Source organism: Nuphar pumila, chromosome 1 (genome assembly GCF_984573655.1).
Source record: "Nuphar pumila chromosome 1, dmNupPumi1.hap1.1, whole genome shotgun sequence".
Lineage (NCBI taxonomy): Eukaryota > Viridiplantae > Streptophyta > Magnoliopsida > Nymphaeales > Nymphaeaceae > Nuphar > Nuphar pumila.
In genome coordinates this window covers 173,900,035-173,923,216 of record NC_143249.1, presented here as the reverse complement: position 1 = coordinate 173,923,216, position 23,182 = coordinate 173,900,035, and the positions used below count along the sequence as shown (strand labels likewise).

At 35.1% G+C, this 23,182-nt stretch overlaps 1 protein-coding gene across 2 annotated transcripts in view; it reads right to left on the bottom strand.

Moving 5' to 3' along the window:
* LOC149851314 (UPF0613 protein PB24D3.06c-like) overlaps positions 1 to 23,182 on the bottom strand; it is a 66,409-nt gene that overhangs the window by 30,857 nt on the left and 12,370 nt on the right. For both annotated transcript variants that reach the window (XM_090014632.1, XM_090014637.1), the window contains 5 exons: positions 19,191 to 19,267; positions 17,070 to 17,175; positions 14,806 to 14,898; positions 14,643 to 14,708; positions 13,696 to 13,841 (listed from right to left, as the gene is read on the bottom strand). In XM_090014632.1, coding sequence (XP_089870758.1) covers positions 13,696 to 13,841; positions 14,643 to 14,708; positions 14,806 to 14,898; positions 17,070 to 17,175; positions 19,191 to 19,267 — 488 coding nt within the window. The remainder of the gene's footprint in view (positions 1 to 13,695; positions 13,842 to 14,642; positions 14,709 to 14,805; positions 14,899 to 17,069; positions 17,176 to 19,190; positions 19,268 to 23,182) is intronic.

The following is a 23,182-nucleotide window of genomic DNA, read 5'->3' as shown; positions in this document are numbered from 1 at the left end:
AAAAAATCCTGCATTGGATGATTCAGATTTTTTTAATCATATTCATTCAATTTTAGTCAGAAGATGGGTTAAGAGCAACACTCCTTTGCATTGCATGGGACATTCTCTTAATCCAAAATATTATGCAAATAAGTGGCGGGCTGGTGGTATTGGTCGTGTCCCTCCAAATTTAGACCCAGAGCTATCAAGACATAGAAATATGTGTATGACAAGACTTTTTCCAGAAGCACATCTTCTACATCAAGTCACACAAGAGTTTGAAAAATTTTCATCTTCGAGATTATATGCACCGGCATTATTCGCGAGAGAAGAAGATAATATAGATCCTATCACATGGTGGTCAACATTTGGATCGGAAACACCTCTTCTGCAACGTCTTGCATTAAGATTGCTATCGCAGCCTGCTAGTTCATCTTGTTGTGAAAGAAATTGAAGCACATATTCTCAAATCCACAACATGAAGAGAAATAAACTCACCAGCAAGCGTGCAGAGGATTTAGTATATGTTCATTCAAATCTTCGATTACTTTCGCGAAGCAATGATGAATACAGGTACTAATTTGCTCTCTTAGTTATTTGATTATTTCTTAGTTTTCATTCAAATATACTTGTATTGTATTTATCATTTTCAAATTGGGTTCATAATGCAGACAAGGAACATCCAAATTTTGGGATGTAAACCCAGAAGAGTGTGACTTCGAGGGAGAACATGAATTCAACGTAACAAACATGGATTTAGCTGAGCCCAGTATTCCTTCTAATGATGCATTTGATGATGAAGAAGAAAATTATTAGCATCCATTACTTCATCAGGATATACTTTGGTATGTAATTTAGTTCTTTTATGCATACTTATTTGATTGATATTTAGGTCGATTTATGTAATTGCTTTACTTATTTGATTGATAATTTGATATTTAGGTTGATATACTGCATGCATGATGAATCATATTATGAGTTTATGACAATGTTTACTGTTAAATGTTAAACTGTTAAAACTTCAAAATTTTATATATATATATATATATATATATATATATATATAATTTTTTTTTTACATTTTTGCCCCTGCCGCACCCCCGCACCCGGGTTTTTTGGAAGTGCCGAATCCCCGCACCCGCGCCCGCACCCGCTCCCGCACCCGCACCCATGTGACATAGGAAGAGACATAGCAAGCCTGCTCAGTCGATTATATGCATCAGCAAGTGTAGGAACGTCTGATCCTGTCAACATCTGAACTTTAGCCACCGAATACTCTGATGATAGCCCCTAAAGAAATCGAGCCAACATGGTCTGCTCCTGATGAATCTTGTTTGTTGCAGCACAAAGGTCTATGTGCATTCAGCCTCTCAAACGCAGCCTTTACTGATGCGTAGTATTGTGCCAATGTATGATAACCTTGCTGGGGTAGATAGATTTTCTGTTCTACCTTAAGAATACGACTCACATTAGTTTCTTGTGAGTATGTATCCCTCAAGTTATCCCACATCTGCTTGGCTGAAGAATAATAAATAAGACCATCGGCAATATGTGGCTGCACACTGTTCATAATCCATGACATAACTATAACATTGTCCTCTTTTCACGTTGCATATTTTCCAATTTTTTCTTTAGGTTCATACTCCAATAAAATATGCTTCCTGCGATGACCTGAAACTGACATCATAAATGTTCGAGACCATTTTGCATAGTTGGTCTCATCTAATTTTACTGATGTACCATACGAAAAAGGATTTGCGAAGGCTTTATAATCTGTCGAAGCCTCTGTTTTTTGCTCTCCTTTTTGTGAATCAGCCATTACAACAATAGTTAAAATATCACAGCAGCCACTGGACCTTCACACGGTCTGAGATCAGATTTCAGATCAGATATAACTCCAAAAAAAATATTACTATAGTCAGATGTCACCAAAAAAAAATCATGATGCACTAAAAAAATCTGATGGAGCAGATTAGGCAGACGCAGCTTTCAATGAACGGCTACTAATAAAAGGATGCAGCACGTCCAAACTGATCAAATTCAACGCTCTTTCCAAAAAAAATCATCCACAACACAGCTCTTCCTGACCTCACAAATTGATCCACCAACTGATATGATCTTAGATCTCAGATCAAACAAAAAAAAAATTGACTACTACACGATGTAGGGCAACCTTGCCTAGATGAGTCTCCAATCTTTTAAACAAATAAAACTGATCTGCTACATACCACAATCGTGCGGAACTTAATCCACTAACCTCTATTCATCTGATCTCTTTCAACTTTTAACAGCAACCTTCGCGACTTTCGACATCAACGATCAGATCTGATCCAGATTCCTGTCACGACACCATACCTATTTTAATGGTGTTTCGGCTGACAGAGACCCAATATCAGATCTGACCCTTCCTTGACAGACGTCCTCCACCCAAAATAAGCAAACCTAATCGATGATGTAGAAGACTAGGGCACCGACCAGATTTGCTGCTGCTGAAGAAGATGGGCAGACGTCAATAGGCTTCAGGCGGGAAGGACCTCACCATGCTCTGATACCATGTTGAAGTTGACTCCCATAGAGACTCCCAAAAGTGATTATCATATTAGGTTTAATCTCTTCTTAAATAGAAATTAAACATCTGTGTCAAATTACAAAAAGACCCACAGTATAAAAGACAATAACAAATAAGGGACAATAATACACAAACCCCAAGCTGACCTTATAAACACATCTCAACATATATATATATATATGGTGTACATCAATATTTTAACAGCATAAACCATGCGTGTGAAGCATAGAAGAAGCGTGGGGGAATCGAGATTCTCATAAAGTTTCAAAAGCGAGTATCACACTTCCGAAGCAAGTTTTTGGGAAGTGTGCTTTCCACCTACCTAAGAAGCTTCTGGTAACTGTGATCCTAAGCACAACTTTTCAGCATCAAAAGTTCAAAACCATGGTTTATGAAATCAATCCTTTTATTTAATTCATTTATAACATATGGTAATTAAGAGGTCTTCTAAATGCCAGCATTTTGGCCATTCTTAATGGTTGTAACCTGCATTCTAGACAAGGCTGATGATGTCAGGACTTGTTTCTATAAGTGCTTCACCTTTAGCATGGCAGTCAACGTTGTAGACATGGATCTGTCTACTGTGATTCAAGTGTTAAAATGTATATATATATATATATTCTATATATGTATATATATATATATATATTCTATATATGTATATATATATATATATGTATTTATCTATATGTATACATATTCAAATATGTATATATATATATATAAATATATACATATATATGTAACCAAACAAATATATATTTATCATTTTTATTCGTTATTTTTTATTTTTATTCTTCAGTTTCTTTTCTTTTATTTTAGTCAACTAAGAAGACTAGAAATCTAGTCGTTAGAACTAGTCTCCCTCCTTGTGTATAAATACGGGATCTTATCCCCTTTGTAAGTATGATTCTTGCATACCTTTGTGAAGATAAATAAATATATTTTTTATATTTTGTGAGCTCTCTTGGTGTGTGCCTGTAAACACTCCAAATTTTCCAAGTCCATTCCAGACATCTTCATTTCACAGATGTCAGTCCTCTGTAGGGCAGTATCGAGTCTCACCCATAGGTTTATCCCAGTTTAGAGACCAGTTTACCCCCCCCCCCTTTCAGTTAATAAAATTACCATTTTACCCCTAGGTCACCCTTAGACTTCTCGTTAGTTAGGTTTAACCAAACTCATCTCGGGTTCAGAAAAGTTAGAATGACTGTCATTTCTACCTCCTCTGAGCTCACCATGAGCGAATACTGACCATTTCAGCCAATTTAGCTCATTTCAGGCCAAATAAGCTCACTTTAGTTCAAATCTTAACCAAACTGTCCCCGAGTCAATCAAATCCAGTAGATCCCATCCCAGTGAGTTTGATCTAAGTTCACCAGGAGTTCGAGTAGTTCAGTTTCAGTTCAAAGTCACTTTTTCACACTCGGACCTTCGTTTCAGCTCATTCGAGCTCATTTTTAGCTCGTTTGAGCTTAAAACAATCCGGATCGAGCTGACTCCAGCTGGTTGAGCTAGTGATTTAGCTCCGAAATTAATTCATCTGAGTATAATTGGCTTCTGAATCAGCTCATTCTGAGCCAATCCAGCTCAAACTAGTTTAGTACCGTGTTTCTACCCCTGCAGGGCGAAGACCCAAAAAAAATAAAATTATCCGGGACACTGTTTCCAACAATTTCTGAATTGGGAAAAAACCCAAATTCAGACTCAGATTTATTCATTCACCTAATACTTCATCAATACCCGAGATCTGATCCATTTCAATTCAGATATTGGATCCAATGTTGGATTTGATGTCTAATTTCTTCCCAGACCTGGATTTTTTATCTGATTCGTTCAGAAATCCATATCCAGAGTCCGATTTCATTCTTTGAACCTGGAATATCTCATCAGATATCTAGGATCCAATTAAGCAACTTTGGATCCATTTCAGTATGGGTCCACCATCTGATCTATTCAGAAGTTCAATTCAATCAAATTTCTGAACTCAAATTCATTTAACATCTCAGATGCAATTTCACTTATTGATTTCTGATTCAGATCCAAGATTCAATTTCATTCTCAGAAATTGGATCCAAGATCCAAAATCAAAATCCCAAATTATTATGAATTTGAGGCTTTTCCATTTGTAATTCTTCAGAAATCCATAATTTAGGGTTCGATTCCCATTTTTGAACCAAATTCCTTCAAATCGAGATCCAGATCCAATCTTTTCAAAACTTCGGATCCAGATCCCTTTCAAAAACCCAGTTTTTATTCTAGTTTCAAAATCAATCTTGGGAGTTCAAATCAAAATTCATCATTTTGCAAAAAATCCTTTGAAAAACATCCTGGATCCAGTTCAAATTTCAATTCGGATTTCGAAATATCAAAATAGATCCAGTTTCAAAATCCAATTTTTATTTAAAGTTAATTGGGGATTTTCAAATTCAAAATCAAAATCCAATCTTTATCCCCAATTTTAAAGAAATAACCTTTTGAATTTCAAAAATCCTTTAAAAAATACCCTGGATGCAGTTTAAAATCCAATTTGGATTGCGAAATATCAAAATGGATCCAGATCCATTTTCAAAATCCAATTTTTTTTCAAAATCAATTTGGAGATTTCAATTTCAATTTCAAAATCAAAATCCAATTTTTATCCCCAAATTCAAGATAAATCTTTGAAATTTTAGAAACCAAAATCAATGTTTTGCAAAAATTCTCAAAATTTCAATCTGGATCCGGTTTTGCCAAATTTGGAATTTATAAATCAAAAATCGATATTTGAAGTTCAATTATTTCTAAAATCCCCTTTTTTATTTTCATATTTCATTCCCCTTCTTTCTTAAATTTTCACAATAAAAAACCAAAAAAATTATTTTCACAGAACTCCGCCTGTGTAGTTATACACTGCCGGTCCCAAGCCCGGATAAAGGAGGAGGGTTGCGGTAGGCTTGTGACAGCCAGCATAAAAACTTTGTCATATCCTATGAAAATGAACCAATATGAGAATTTCGTTGGGGCGTTCCCTACTGAGCGACGCGTTGTACTCTCTAGGCCCGGAGGCAGTGATAAATGTGCAAGGGTTGCTAGGTCGTCGCCCAGAAGCGACGCGTCACACCGGCGCCCGGGTGTGGTGTCAAATAGGCAAGGGTTCCCTCACTTTGTTGGACGGGTGGGGGTAAAGAAGTTAGTCCAAGACCATAAAATTAGGTTAGCCACTTGGAACATAGGGTCTTTAACTGGTAAGTTGGTAGAGTTAGTAGATGTTATGTGTAGGAGAAAGATTGATATTTTATGTCTTTAAGAGACCAAATGGGTAGGTGAGAAAGCTAAAGTGATAGAACCTTGGGGATATAAGATTTGGTATACAGGAATAAATAGGAATAGGAATGGAGTAGGGATTGTTATGAGTCGTCAGTTTATAGATAATTTAGTTGAGGTCCGTAGGAAGGGTGATAGAATTTTACTTATTAAATTAGTATTAGGTACGGATATTATTAATATTATTAGTGTTTATGCACCTCAAGTAGGTTTAGATGATTCCATTAAGCATCAATTTTGGGAAGATTTAGATGGAGTAGTACAAGAGACATCCTATGGAGAAAAGCTTTTCATCGGCGGTGACCTTAATGGACATGTAGGCATTAGTAGGGATGGATTTGAGAATATCCATGGAGGCTATGGTATAGGAGAAAGAAATGAAAGTGGAGAAAGGATTTTAGATTTTTGTTTGTCCTATGATATGATCTTAGCAAACACTTGGTTTAGGAAGAGGGAGTCTCACCTAGTAACATTTAAAAGTGGGGTTAATACGAGTCAGATAGATTTTTTCCTACTTAGAAAGAGAGATAGGGGTTGTTGCATCGATTGTAAGGTTATACCAGGAGAAAGTGTAGCTACACAACATAGAGTCTTAATTTTAGATCTTAGAATTAGACAATGCCGCAAAAGGGATAGACATAGGATAGATCCTAGAATTAAGTGGTGGGCACTGAAAGGAGCTAAACAAGGAATGTTTGTAGAGCAGGTAGTTAAGGAAGTTGATTGGTGTCTCGAGGAGGATTCAGAATCAATGTGGAATAAGATAGCGGGTGGTATGAGAAAAGTAGCTAAGGAGGTATTGGGTGAGTCTAAAGGCGGTGCACCACTAGGTAAGGATACATCATGGTGGAACGAGGATGTCAAATTAGCTATTAAGGTTAAAAGAGAGTGTTATAGAAATCTAAGTAAGAGTCGTGATAATGAGAATTTGGAGAAGTATATGATAGCAAAGAAGGAAGCTAAAAAAGTTGTTCGAAACGCGAGGGCTAAGGTATATAAGGAGGTTTATGACAAGTTGGATACCAAAGAAGGCGAGAAGGATATTTATAGGCTTGCAAAGATGAGAGATAGGAAATCGAAGGATTTGGGTATGGTTAGATGTATCAAAGATGAAACGCAAAGGGTTTTAGTCAAAGATGAGGAGATTAAGGAGAGATGGAAAGATTATTTTGATAAGCTATTTAATGATAGTCATGCTCAAGATCTTGGAGACTTCTCCATTCCTTTTCATGAGATAAATCGTGACTTCATGCGCAAGATTCAAAAGAAAGAAATTGCAGAGGCTTTGAAGAAAATGAAATCAAGAAGGGCAGTTGGCCCAGATGGTATACCTATCGAGGCTTGGAAATGCTTGGGAGAGAAAGGTTTAGAATGGTTGACAAATCTTTTTAACTTGATTTGGCGAACAAATAAGATGCCTAATGAGTGGAGGAAGAGTACTTTGGTGCCTTTATATAAGAATAAGGGTGATATACAAGATTGCACAAACTATCGTGGTATAAAACTCATGAGTCATACTATGAAACTTTGGGAGAGGGTGATTGAGTCTAGGTTGAGGAAGGTTGTCATGATATCGGAGAATCAATTTGGTTTTATGCCTGGAAGATCAACTATGGAAGCTATACATCTTCTTAGACAACTTATTGAAAGATATAGAGAGAGGAACAAAGATTTGCATATGGTTTTTATTGATTTAGAGAAGGCATACGATAGAGTACCTAGGGACGTTCTCTGGTGGACAATGATGAAGAAAGGTGTTTCTCTCAAGTACATTAGTATAATTAAAGATATGTATGAAGGAGTAGTAACCAATGTCCGCACTTGTGGAGGGGTGACAACCAATTTTCCGATAACGGTTGGGTTACATCAAGGATCTGCTTTAAGCCCTTTCCTATTTGCGATAGTGATGGATGAGCTTACGAGATCAATTCAAGAAAATGTACCGTGGTGTATGTTGTTTGCTGATGATATTGTTTTGATTGATGAGTCTAGAGCTGGGGTTAATGCTAAGTTAGAATTATGGAGACAGACATTGGAAGCGAGAGGTTTTAAGTTGAGTAAGAGTAAGACTGAATATATGGAATGTCGGTTTAGTAAGCAACGAAGTCGGGATGGGAGTGTAGTGAAGCTTGGTGAGCAAGATATACCGGTGAATGATTATTTCAAATATTTGGGATCCATCATTCAAAAGTATGGAGAAATTGATGGAGATGTAAATCATAGGATAAAGGTTGGGTGGATGAAATGGAAAAGTGCTACTGGAGTGCTGTGCGATCGTAGAATGCCATTGCGGTTGAAGGGAAAGTTTTATAGGACGACTATTAGACCCGCTTTACTATATGGTACGGAATGTTGGGCTGCCAAGAGACATCATATTCAAAAAATGAGTGTAGCTGAGATGCGGATGCTTAGATGGATGTGTGGAAATACAATAAAAGATAAGATTCGGAACGAAGAGATACGTAAGAAGGTAGGTGTTGCACCCATTGAAAATAAGATGCGAGAGAATCGTTTACGGTGGTTTGGACATGTTCGGCGAAGGCCTAATGATGCTCCAGTTAGAAGGTTGGAGAAATGGGAAAATATATTAGTTAAAAGAGGTCGGGGTAGGCCTAGGAAGACTTGGATGGAGATGATAGGAAAGGATATGAATGCTTTGAACCTCACCGAGGACATGGCGTTGGATAGAAATGATTGGAGGAAAAGGATTCATGTGGAAGACCCAAAATGAATTTCTTTTTTGGTTCATATCGCTGACCCCAATTGTTTTGGGATGAAGGCGTAGTTGTTGTTGTTGTTGTTGTTGTAGAAGGGCGCCACTTGGCATTTTTAACCAAATCGTTTTTCAAAGTACCTTTAAAAATCCCCTTTGCTTTTAAAAACCCACGTGAGCATCACCCACAAGGTGATGCCATGTGTCAGATTTTTCAAAAAAATCTCATTTTGCCCATCTCTAAAATAAAAAAAAGACACACATGGGCACCCCCTTGCAAGAGGGTGCCATGTGTCAAAAGATTTCACAAAGGGCACTTTTTCCCATTTACAAATTTGGGAAAAGACCCACATGGGGTTGGCGCCAACCCCATACGAGCCCCCCCCCCCCCCCTGCCACATAGACAACCATGGGCAAGCAAGGGTGCCATGTGCAAAAACTTTTCCAAAAGGACATTTATGCCCCTTTACAAAAAAAGAAAAATGCCCAAATGGGCTTGACTTCTACTTTTTGAGAATTTTTAGTCTCATATCTAAAGTTTTGCAAAAGCCAACCTCATTACTCAACTATAAATAGACCCCTTGGGGGTCTCTCTTCTCATCAAGTTGAAGATTGAGAAATTGAGAGAATAAAAAAAATCTCCTTATCTTCCCTTCTCCTCTCTCTTCTCTTTTTCTCATCTAGGAGTGAAGAGTTTTCCAAAGAAGAAAACTCCCCTCCTTGGCATTTGGTGGTTCAAGCTTGGAGTTAGTGGCTGGAGCAAGGAAGAAGAAGCCTAAGGTAGGCCATCTCTCTTCATTTCTTTTTTATTTCTTTTTCTCTTTTCTTTCTATTCTCTTAAATTTCTCAAAAATCCCCCCCCCCCTCCGCCCTTTCTTCTCTTTTTTCTTGCATTTTCTTTCAATTTCATGTAATAGTAATGTAGATCTAGTTTAATTCCATGTAAATTTTCATTTCCTATGTTTTGATTCATTCAAATTGTTATTTACATTATGTATTTCCATTTTAGCCATTTAGAATTAGGATTTGATCGTCAATAGATCAAATTCTATATTTTATGGGCAAAATCAATTTCAATTTATGTCCCAATGCTTTTGATTTCATTTCATATGCTTTCATTTATGTTTTTATATCATTTTCATTATCATCAATGATATAGAATGATAGATCTCACGTTTTGATCATTGGATCAATCTATTTTGAGATTCTATTTCATTCAATGGTGTTGAGATGATATTTTCAATTCTAGTTCGTTTTTTCCTTCATCATTTCGCATATAATTAGGTCTTATTTTGATCTCATTTTTTTACCACATCTTTATTAGTATGTTTTCAAGATCCACACCAAAAATCAGATCATTCTGATATGTTTTGATCCCTCAAAAAAATCAGGATTCGGACCCTGCTGTTTAGCCTCGTCTGGATTTTCACTGAAATTAGACCAACTTGTTTGAGTGATTCCTCCCTAACCAGAGATGACATTTCAAATCTGTAAAAAGGAAAATCTCCAGCATTAAATCTAGTTTCTTCATGTAAATTTTTATCAATTTCAAAGGTGTAGTGATATCTGATTTTGTCCAAAAACCGCAAATATGTTTTACTGTGTCACTTTTATGGTATAATTTTTAACCCATTTGGTTTCAATGATATCTACTTAATGGGAGATCATTTTTAAAATTTGTAAAAAGAATCGTCTTCATCTGCATGTTTAGTTTCCTCGTGTAAATTTTAATTCATTTCTATGGAATATTTTTATTTCTTTTTCATTTTAAGTTGAAACCTTGTCTGTTTGCAATTACAGTCATTATTTTGACTTAAAACCAACTTGTTGCATTCATATCTCCTTAATGAGAGATCATTTTTTAAATTTGTAAAAAGGAGTTTTCTCCTTAAAATGTCTAGTTTGTGCATGTCAATTTTCATAATTTTTCATTTATCATTCGGATCAAAAATCAGAAACATGTTGAATTTTCTTTCACAAGCTTTTACAGATTTTTGATCAACTTGATCAGATGAGATCTCCCTTATGGAAGATCATTTTTTATATCTGTAAATTGGAGATTTCTCCTTTACACCTCTAGTTTATCTCCATAAATTTTCAGTGATTTCTAATACGTTTTCATATCTTATTCTGATCAAAAGTCGGAACCCTGTTACTTAACCTTTTTAAGCATTTTTTTTGAATTTCATTTCAACTTGTTTTGATGTGTTCTCTTTAATGAAAATTCATTTTTGAAATCCGTAAAAAGAGTTTTCTTTCATTTTAGTTCTAGTTTATCCACATAAAATTTCATAATTTTTTGGCATGTTTATGGATTTTTCCTTTATTTTTTGGGGCATAAAAAAACTAAGTTATGGATTTTTCTTCAATTTTTCAATAATTAAAGAAAATCCATAAATGCCTACATTTATTTCTAACATGTTTGTTCATTTTGCAAGATTATTTCTTTTCTTTATTTTCAATTAATGTAATTCATTCAAGTATTGTAATAATACATTAATGAGAAAATTTACTTTATGCTTAGTTTAGAATGAATGAGCATCTTAGTTTAATTTTCTTCATTTTAATTTGTTGCATTTTTTTTTTCTTAAAAACACTATGGAAACATGAATGGCACGTGCACCATTTAATAAAAGATAAATAATGTTAAGTAAAGTTCGTATTCACGGCCATAGTCGAGATATGAATAATACTTAAAATTGTCATTCTTTGTTAAAATACAATTTATTTTAAAAGATCATCATATTTCAAATATATTTTCTTCCTTTATTAGAATCTAAAATAAAGATTAAATCAAAGTATATTCATGGTCATAATCATAAATATACGAAAATTTAATCTTGTTTTAATTCTATAAAGGCACAAAAATCCATTTCATTCTTTATTGAAATTTAGATAAAGATTAAAATTAGAATATGTTTGTGACCATAGTTATGAATATATTAAAGTTTTAATTTTGTTTTAATTCTATTAAAGAATGAAGTTTGATTTTAATTCCAATTTCAAATAAATTCTTTTTAAATACATTCATCATTTAAGATAGAATTGCATCAATATTTTCCATTTTTCCAAATTATCCAAGTATTTTCAATTTCAAAGTATTTTCCAAGTGATTTTCGAAGTTTAATTTTCATTTTGTTATCAAAAGTAAAGATCAAAACTATTTCGAAATTGAATTTCAATTTAAAATTTAAAATCATTTGCAAATTCAAAGTATCTTCAAAATCTAAAATAATTTCAATTTTGACTTCAATTTCCAATTTCATTCAGTTTTAAATTCTATTTTTAATTTTCAAAATTCAAATTTATTTTCCTTTCCCATTTTCGAAATTTAAATTTAAACTTCATTTTCATTTCAAATATTAACTTCAAATTCTTATTCAGATTTCAAATATTGATTTATTTCAATTTTAAAATCAATTTCAATTCTCCATTTTCAAATTTTAAATTTTAAATTTTGAATTTGATTGCAATCTCAATTTTCCATTTTCTTCCAAAATTTAATTTCAATTTTCTATTTCACTTAAACTTTAAATTTTAAAATTTGAATTCCATTTGAAATTCAAATGTCAATTTCAAATTTTCTATTTTTCAAATTTTCTATTTTTCAAATTTCAATTCTTTATTTCATTTCAATTCTCGATTTTTATTCCAAATTAAATTTTGAATTTCATTTTGAATTTCTAATTCTAAATTCCAATTTCATTTCCAAAACTTCAAATTTCAACTTTTTTAGTTTAAATTTCAAATTCAATTATATTTTCAACTTCTGATTTCAATTCTTTAATTTTAAATTCAAAGTTCAATTCTAATTTTCAACTTCAAATCTAATTCTGATTTTCAAATTCAATTCTAAAAGCAATCACAAAATTCCAAGTTTGATTCTGAATTCAATTCTCAATTCAAAAATCCAATTCCAAATTCAATTTTCAATCAATTCAGACTTCAAATTTCTTAACTTAGAATTCAATTTCAAAATTCAAACTGTCAAATTCATTTCAATTTCCAAATCTAAATCGATTTCTGAACTTCAAAGTCATCTCTTAAAGGATACTTTCAAATCCATTTCAAAATCACTTGGAAGATTCAGATTTCTGAAAAATTATCAAAAGCATACATATTCTCAAACTTAAAATCATAGCAAAAGCATGATTCAATGTGTATTTTAGGACTTAGAATAATTTCTTAGACAAATTTAGGCAAGTCAAAGGCATAAATTTAATCATTTGTTCAATTGCCCCTAGTAAAGGGGTCAAGAACGGTTGAACCTCGTACCGACGAGCGAATCCCGTCTCCCCATTTTCTCGCAAATTTCAAAACGAAGGCGAGTAATTTCAAAACATCTTTATAAAAGGTCAAGTGAGACGTTGCGAGAGTTTTTCTCTTTTTTCCTAAAAAAGAATAAAAGAAAATTTTTTGCAACGATCACAGTGCCCTTAGTAGCCTTTGTGAATGTGCCCATAGTGGCTGTTTGTGTGTGTTCATTTAGATACTTTGGTGGACATTTGCTCTCATTTGGTGACTCTACTCACTTTACATCAAGTACCCCATAGCCTTCTAGAAGAAGGCTTCTTGTCCTTGAGTAGACTTAGGATATGATTACAACTTACTGCAGTTTTAGGTAACATGCATCATCCTGTTTATTTTATCTTCCTAATATGCATGGAATGCCAAATTAACATATTACTGAGTATTTGGTTGCATATTTTCGGATAAACATATTTTACATAGTTATAATACCAAATTTTATGATATTCACACCTTATCCCCAAACTCACACCAACTCACATGTATGCAAATGTGCAAAAACTATCCAATCAGGTAAAAACTTATTATACATGGCAAACTTCCATGTCAGTTCTATAAAAAAATCACTAGAGGGTTCAACAAAACATCCCTATACGTTTACAATAAAATTACAGAAAGAACTAAAAGTGGCACATATGTGAGGGAAATATCAAATAATGAGCTCGGATGATAGAAAAAAGTTCTCTTCTAAATGATTATAAGGTGAAGTGAAATAATGGTTTTCAAATGAAAAAAAAATATCTACAAAAAAAATGTAGTAAGACACAGATAATGACAGGTAAAAAAGCTTCCAAATATAGAATCTTGTCATATTACCCACCTATAAGCAGTTATTGGAGCTTCTGGATTTGCTTCCCTGGGCATTAAATCCATTTCTCGACCTTCACTAATCAATTTTGCAGCCAGATCAATCATTGCAGCAGTTTCAGGAAGAGTTGCTCGATACTCCCGATCACTCACTGGTGCCTAAACAATATCAGTCAGTTGAACTTAGCTGTAAAAGAACTAGTAGGTCATCATACACTTAAATCAAGTACTATTGATGCTAGTCAAACTTCACAAAGACATCATTTCTGCGACATGGTTGATAGTTTCAATACTTGCACTATTCCCATTTCTTCCTCTTAGGCATCCATTAGGCATAAGCTTAGCAAAATAGGTGACAGACATAGTGTCACCCATAAAATATAGACAGTGAAATATAACTTTTAATCACCTATGACAATTTTATGGTCACATTCTAGACTAAATTAACAAAGATTCCCTGTATCTGCTTCGCTTGTTCAAAAAAAACATAATCTAGAAATGAAAACCAATTAATTTGGGTGAGCATGGATAGCCAATTTACATCACACAAGAATCCCCAGATCAGAAAAATCAGTATCACACATTAAAAAGTAAAAAACCACCACATTCTCATATGAATTAATGTGTTCTTCGGATCTGAAACGTTCAATATGACCAAATCTCTCGAGTTATATATAGAAGTTTCCTATATTTGTTTCCTGAACTTTACATAAATATGGTAACTTCAGCAGAGATGTGCTTGGTAGAGCTAATTTGGGAAGGAGGACGTGCAGTTGGCCCAGTGGGTAGCATGTACACGAGTCCAAAGTTTTAACCTTAAAGACCCATCTACACCCTATTGTTTTCTTACTCTTAGAAAGATCTTGAAATTCCTATGTCTTAGCCTTTTTAGAGCTTTGAGTTCATTTTCATCGCGAAATTACCTTTAACGATGTAGGTGATTATGGTGGTAAGTAGTACCTGTAAAATGGCCCCGCGCACAGCCCTGGAGCATGCAGTATTCGTACGCATGTAATGCACTATATCCTGACACATAGCACAAATGCAATGAATCCATTTAGTTTCATGAAAAAGAACAAGTAGAATTAACTTTTCAGATTCTGTCAAGTAACCAATCCATTACCTGACACCCAGTACTGTGACCAACCAATACCACACCTTCTGAGTTTTCCTTGTTTATTAAGTAGCTAATCAGTTGATCAATCTCCAGAGAGTCCTTCAGTGTGGACACCAGAGAAATATTAGGAAATGACATCATATATTTGTGAAGCTGATGACCATTCTAAAACCTTGAGTGTCTTTATGTAAGGATGACGGCATAATTAAGTAATGAAAGTACTTCCACTTCAGCTCAAAGAATAAAATAAATATAGGCCTTGGGATGGTAAAAAGCATTCCTTCTAGTTGCACATATAAATAAAAGTGCCAACCTATCGAGCAACATCCTCCTCAGTATAAGATTTGAAATGTATAGATCTAAAATTGTTATACCAAACAAGCAATCGCAATCCTAAATGCATCAAACTAAAGAATTTAAAGGCAAATGATCCTCCAATTCTCATGCAAAAGAAGCATTTTAGTTATATTGTAATAGCAAATTTTTGTGGTGTTGAGTATAACTGACAACTAACTACCATACTTGAATTATCATATTAGATTATTATTATTATACATCAAGCTGCAAAAAAGGTTCAATTTGGTTGCATGTAGAGAATCCCCAACCAGCAAACTCAAGCACAGAAAGTGAACATAGAATTATAGTACAAGCAGACTTAACTAGTAACAGATAGTGTGACGGAACTTCTGAGAAGAACACAAACACATCATTAGGTGGTAAAGGATGTAACAGCAATCAATGTCCACAAGTAGCAGACTTTAACAAGTTCACCCAGTCATTTTGCTTCAAAATCTTGAAATGGTGGTCCTCGTGCTTCATTTATGAAAAGTTTAAAATATCATCTTGAAAATGGCAGATGTGTGTGTGTCTATGTCGCAGGGATTCGGCTAGCAGAGTGCCGCACCCGCGTCGACGCGACTCGACGCGGGTGCGGCACCGGGTGCAGTCAACCCGACCCTGGGTGCGTTGACCGCACCCAGGGTCATTTTTGTCCATTTTTTGGATTTTTTTTTTTTAAAAAAAATTGCCCTATGAAATGGGCTGCGGAATTTAAAAAAAAATCTTTGGGGGGGGGGGGGGGCTGCCCCCCTATAACCCCCCGCCAGAGGGGGCCCCCCCGGACCCCCGCCTGCTGACCGCGCAGCGGGACCCGCGCCGGGGGGAGCCCCCGGACCCCCCTTCCTGCAAGGGCAAAAACAATGAATCAGGCTCCACAATCATCTTTGGGGACAACCATATAAGATAAAAAAATGGTAAAAAATAAGTTGGGCATAAATGTCATGGACCTTAACAGCTACCATGCATTCATACATATACACTATACATGATATATATATATATACATTTTTGCCCCTGCCGCACTCCTGCACCCGGGTTTTTTGGAAGTGCCGAATCCCCGCACCCGCACCCATGTGACATAGGTGTGTGTGTGTGTGTGTGTGTGTGTGTATATATATATATATATATATCATGGGAACATGTTGAAATCAATTTTCGACCAAGAGTGAGCAATGAACTAATGATTGGACAAAAAACTCCCTAAATTAATACCACTAGGATAATGTGGGCATCATGGTAACATGGGGAAATCAATTTAGAACAGTCGTGAGCAGCGATCTAAACGGACAAACTGCCTAAAATTAATATCACTAGGATAACTTGAGCATCAACAAGAACACTGAGAGAATCAAGAACAATGCGACTATACATGATAAATACCTAGAAAGGCTGTTGAGAACAAGAAATTCAGGGGAAAGACGTCCCTTTATATAGAAGAGAAGGTTATGATATCTCAATATAAACAAACGGACTAATGGTCCAGCTACAATATTACAGTCTATGGTGCCAATCTTAGGTACCCTTTCCTGAACACAACCGGTACCTTGTGACACCAAAATTAGAATTTATATACCACAGAATAACACTTTTTAACAATTAGTATGAAATGAAAACAGATAGGATATTGAGATTCCCATACAATATCAGCCCTTAACGGTGCTAAGGGTACTTCAATCTTTCATAAGATGCATGTTAGTAGATGAAAACTTACATGTGCTTTTGTTCTTTTATGGAGAGTATATCTGAGCATATGCACACATTTAAATTTAGAAAGAAGAGTCATTTGGTGCAAAGATTACACTTTATCAAAACTGTATCATGGCCTAGGAATCCAAACAAGGTTTTAGGGGTAACAAGTTTTAGGGCAAATTGACATAAAAAGAAGTCCAGCAAATGTTACTCAATATCTGTCTGTATCAGAGACTGCTTACCTGCTTCAAGCTAGAGATGCCATAGCCTGTATATGAGGATGACAACAAGGGTTGAACAAGTGACCACTTTTCATTTTCCATTGCAACAGATAAAGGTTCCAAATATCTGAAAAAATTTATCATTCTCATAAGAACAGAATCCTAACTGAAGAAAACTAAACCCATTCCATAATTATGGAATATATTGTTGTACAAATAAATAATGCATAATTTATGAAAAAAAAATGGCATAATCCAGGCAACACATCGTGTAGTATGAAAAGTTCATTAGTTTCATCAGGATTATCATTTTTCAGACTTAGATGATCCTCTATAATTATGAATATCACATTAGAAGACTGCTACAACACAACTACCATAGCTGATGATATATCAATTTATAGAAATTATTGCAACAAAACATGCTTAACATACAACATGAAATACATATTTTTTTTCGCATAAAGAAAGAAAGATTCAACAAAACAAGTAATAACAAATAAAATCAAAGAAAGGATAAAACAAATAAGAAAGGACAGGGCAGAAAAGAAAAGGTATATTAGTGATAAATGTCAGCCAGATAAAGGATGCTGCAGATATGCAGTTTTCCCATCCAAATATTTGAATATTTTCTATATTTCTTGTTTCCCCTGTGGTGACATCAGCAGCTAACATAGTGGAAAACCAGAAAAAAGAATCTAAAATCAACTCTAAAAATCGGAATTTGTGCTTTCTTCATATGCTAATTACACTACTTAGTTGGAGTCTCAAATGTGAAATGTGGCTTTCAAGAATCAAAGCTAATAAGCAACCTTCTTACTACCTTCAACCAAAAATACCCATGATTCCCAAAGCAAGAAACATATGAATGGTGGCCACTCTCAATCTGGTGGAGTGCAGCCCAATTTCAATAGGCATATGAAAGTTCAGAAATTAAAATAGGAGGTGATTGATGAAGATTTCAAAGGATAGAGCCCTCATAATGAATGAGGGCATCCGACATCATTATGTGTTTGAAACCCAAGATGAACAATTTCACTATTCTGCTTTTCTTGGAGGTGCCTTCTGTGACCTTTTCCAAAAAATTGCTTTTGGATAAAGAAAGTCTTACTTCATGTGCATGTGAACTTTTCATATCGCACTAACATGGCTTCAAAGCACCATAGAAATGAAAATTTCCAAGTGTATCACTCATTCAACTATGTATAAATACCATCTTTGATAGGTGTGTATAGTTCACAACACCAATTAACAAATAAGAAAGATTTTAATCACGTCCTAGAAACACAAAAGCAAAAGCATAAACAGAGGAAGACTGATGCAAATGACAAAAAGACTGCTCATGAGACGTGTGGATGATATCATAATTAGAACCAATTAAAGAATAACTACGTACAACTAAGCAATAACCTAATGAAGCAAGAAATAAAGGAGGGTTTTTCAGTCATTTCAGAATTAGTCCTCTCCCCCTTGTCATCTTCTTATGTAGTCGAAAATTCCAACTTGTATCTAATGATTCTCTAAGAATCCTAATTTGCAACCGGTTACAATTTAATCACTGTTAGATCTTGGACTTAAATTAAACACACACAGATCTTGATCTGGAAATGGAATAGATCCAAACTACAATGATGAGTTATATGCAAAATTTCTTTTTCCATTAGTATGCCAAGTAAATCTATGTACAGTAGGGTTCACTTGGCTTGGCATTAGGTCCCCAACTACATCCGCTGCAGAGACTGAATCACCCTCACTATGTTGATTTATATTGCAATCATAGACCATACAATCACTTGCATCATTCTCCCTTAGGCTTGAGTAAATTCATCTTTGGATGAAATCAGCTATTTATGGTATGAAGATAGATGAAATACATTAAAACTAGTCAAATTTGCCAATCATTACGCACCTCAATCAAATATCCATTATTCCAATTTCTTAACAACCTTAGTATCAAGAAAACATATTTTCTTGGCTTCCTAGATTATTCCCTAACTATTAATTAATAGATTTCTACGTTCAATTTTAATTCTAGCATTAAAATATACAAGCTTAAGGAACAATGTTCCTTCCTTCCACATCAATATCTTAGGAAAATTGTAAATAACAAAAATAAGCATAATATGGAAAAGAACTTCATACTTTGTTGCCAAAAAACCATCTGTAAGTCCACCAATAAAAATAACTTGTTGCTTGAAATCTCCAGTTTTAAATGCAACCTACATCATGAAAAAAGTTCACGGTGAAGTTTGACAACATAGAACAGGTATAAACAAAAAGGGGCAATATAAGAGAACATAACTAACAAAAGCAGTTGACAATAGATAAATGCATAAGAAAATTTAAATAGAGTAATCAACCCTCAAAGGCTCAAACTATATATATCCCACCAAAAACTAATCATTGAAGTATACAAGAAATAGCTACAAATCTTGTATTCATTTTGCTAATCCAACTCTAGCAGCTGCATTATTTATTGAGTGAGTTTGCACCACGCATTGTATATTTAAAGTATACGTGAAAACCCCTGGTCTTCCATGTGAAGACTAATGTGCCACTCCAGAAAGATGCAAAAATTTTCACTATGCAACAAACGAAAGTTACCTACTGAGCGACGCGGTGTACTCTATAGGCCGGGAGGGTTGCGGTAGGCCAGTGAAAGCCAGCATAAAAACTTAGTCACACCCTTTGAATATGAACCAATATGAGAATTTCGTTGGGGTGTTCCCTACTGAGCGACGCGGTGTACTCTATAGGCCAAGAGGCAGTGATAAATGGCCAAGGATTGCTAGGTCATCGCCCAAAAGCATCGAGTCACACCGGTGCCCGAGTGTGGTGTCAAATAGGCAAGGGTTCCCTCACTTTGTTGGACGGGTGAAGGTAAAAACGATAGTTCAAGACCATAAAATTAGGTTAGCCACTTGGAACATAGGGTCTTTAACTGGTAAGTTGGTAGAGTTAGTAGATGTTATGTGTAGGAGAAATATTGATATTTTCTGTTTACAAGAGACCAAATGGGTAGGTGAGAAGGCAAAAGTGAGAGACCCTTGAGGATATAAGATTTAGTATACAGGAATAAATAGGAATAGGAATAGAAATGGAGTAGGGATTGTTATTAGTCGTGAGTTTATAGATAATGTAGTTGAGGTCCGTAGGAAGGGTGATAGGATTTTACTTATTAAATTAGTATTAGGTACGGATATCATTAATATTATTAGTGGAGAAAGGATTTTAGATTTTGGTTTGTCCTATGATATGATCTTAGCCAACACTTGGTTTAGGAAGAGGGAGTCTCACCTAGTAACATTTAAAAGTGGGGTTAATACGAGTCAGATAGATTTTTTCCTACTTAAAAAGATAGATAGGGGTTGTTGCATCAATTGTAAGGTTATACTATGAGAAAGTGTAGCTACACAACATAAAGTCTTAATTTTAGATCTTAGAATTAGAAAATGCCGCAAAAGGGATAGACATAAGATAGATCCTAGAATTAAGTGGTGGGCACTGAAAGGAGCTAAACAAGGAATGTTTGTAGAGCAGGTAGTTAAGGAAGTTGATTGGTGTCTCGAGGAGGATTCAGAATCAATGTGGAATAAGATAGCGGGTGGTATGAGAAAAGTAGCTAAGGAGGTATTGGGTGAGTCTAAAGGCGGTGCACCACTAGGTAAGGATACATCATGGTGGAACGAGGATGTCAAATTAGCTATTAAGGTTAAAAGAGAGTGTTATAGAAATCTAAGTAAGAGTCGTGATAATGAGAATTTGGAGAAGTATATGATAGCAAAGAAGGAAGCTAAAAAAGTTGTTCGAAACGCGAGGGCTAAGGTATATAAGGAGGTTTATGACAAGTTGGATACCAAAGAAGGCGAGAAGGATATTTATAGGCTTGCAAAGATGAGAGATAGGAAATCGAAGGATTTGGGTATGGTTAGATGTATCAAAGATGAAACGCAAAGGGTTTTAGTCAAAGATGAGGAGATTAAGGAGAGATGGAAAGATTATTTTGATAAGCTATTTAATGATAGTCATGCTCAAGATCTTGGAGACTTCTCCATTCCTTTTCATGAGATAAATCGTGACTTCATGCGCAAGATTCAAAAGAAAGAAATTGCAGAGGCTTTGAAAAATATGAAATCAAGAAAGTCAGTTGGACCAGATGGTATACCTATCGAGGCTTGAAAATGCTTGGGTGAGAATGGTTTAGAATGGTTGACAAATCTTTTTAACAAGATTTGGCGGATAAATAAGATGCCGAAGGAGTGGAGGAAGAGTACTTTGGTGCCTATATATAAGAATAAGGGTGCCATACAAGATTGCACAAACTATTGTGGTATAAAACTCATGAGTCATACTATGAAACTTTGAGAGAGGGTGATTGAGCATAGGTTGAGGAAGGTTGTCATGATATCGGAGAAATTGATGGAGATGTAAATCATAGGATAAAGGTTGGGTGGATGAAATGGAAAAGTGCAACTGGAGTGTTGTGCGATCATAGAATGCCATTGCGGTTGAAGGAAAAGTTTTATAGGACGACTATTAGGCCCGCTTTACTATATGGTACGGAATGTTGGGCTGCCAAGAGACATCATATTAAAAAAATGAGTGTAGCTGAGATGCGTATGCTGAGATGGATGTGTGGAAATACAATAAAAGATAAAATTCAGAACGAGGAGATACGTAAGAAGGTAGGCGTTGCACCCATTGAAAATAAGATGAGAGAGAATCGTTTACGGTGGTTTGGACATATTCGACGAAGGCCTAATGATGCTCCAGTTAGAAGGATGGAGAAATGGGAAAATATATTAGTTAAAAGAGGTCGGGGTAGGCCTAGGAAGACTTAGATGGAGACGATAGGAAAGGATATGAATGCTTTGAACCTCACTGAGGACATGGCATTGGATAAAAATGATTGGAGGAGAAGGATTCATGTGGAAGACCCAGAATGATTTTCTTTTTTGGTTCATATCGCCGACCCCAATTGTTTTGGGATGAAGGCGTAGTTATTGTTGTTGTAATAAAGGAAAGTTACCCGTAAAGTTTCTCAATTCAATATAATAACAAATAGGCACTTTTAAGCTTTCTGACCTATTGTCTGCCTACCTATCTAAAGAAAGAATAATAAAAACTTGATATTTTAACTCGTGCAAAAAAAAGCCACTAAAAAAAGGAATGGTCAATGATGTGTTACCTTAGTTGTCATAGGCGCTAGGCGGAGAGCTCCTAAAAAGGCCTAGGTGGTACCCAAAATAAAATAAAAAAACATAATAAGAAACATGTATATTGTCTTCTCTTTCTTCTTCCTCTTCTTCTCCTCCTCGAAGAAGAAAACAAATGATGTCTTCAAAAAAAAAGCCTAGGCAGTGACAGCCTAGGCGGCAATATAGGGACCCACCGCCAAGACCTGGTCGCCCAGGCGGTGGGGTTGTGCCTAGGCCGCGCCTTTGACAACTAAGTGTGTTACTTTCAATTTTGTATTTAGAAAAGGCTATAATTACCATAAGAGAGAGAGAGAAAAGTTGTCAAAGTTAAGTTGGTAGCTATGTCACAGTGACAAGCCCAAATAGGCCTGTCTCACGGATGACATGGTCAAACACAAAGTCAAACACGTTTTGACTTGCGACATGTTGATGATGTAATGAAATCAAGCACAAAGCAAATCATAATGTGCATAAGCACAAGAACAAGTCCTACATGGGACATTATAAATGCCAAAGGCAATACAAAAGCACTTAAGTGCATATGTAATGGCTACAAAGAGCCTAAATGTGCACAAGCACAAGTCCACAAAGGGACAATACACAAGCCAATCAATGACAAACATAAGATCATAAGAGGCACCAAAGAGCATACACAAAAAACATAAAATATAATATCTTTATTGAAATAGAATGCTTAAAAAAGCAATACATCTATGGGACAAGAAGTCCCTATTTATATACAAACAAGACGGTCAAGAAGACCCATATGGCTGCTGGGAAACGCTCCAACAGCTAGAAATATAGTTGTTGGAGATTTTCGACAGCTATATTCACTAAAAAACAAAACTGAATTTAGTTGTTGGAGATTCCCAACAACTATATTGACTAAAAGACAAAACTGCCCTTCACAAAAGTGTAAAAGACAATAAAAATAAA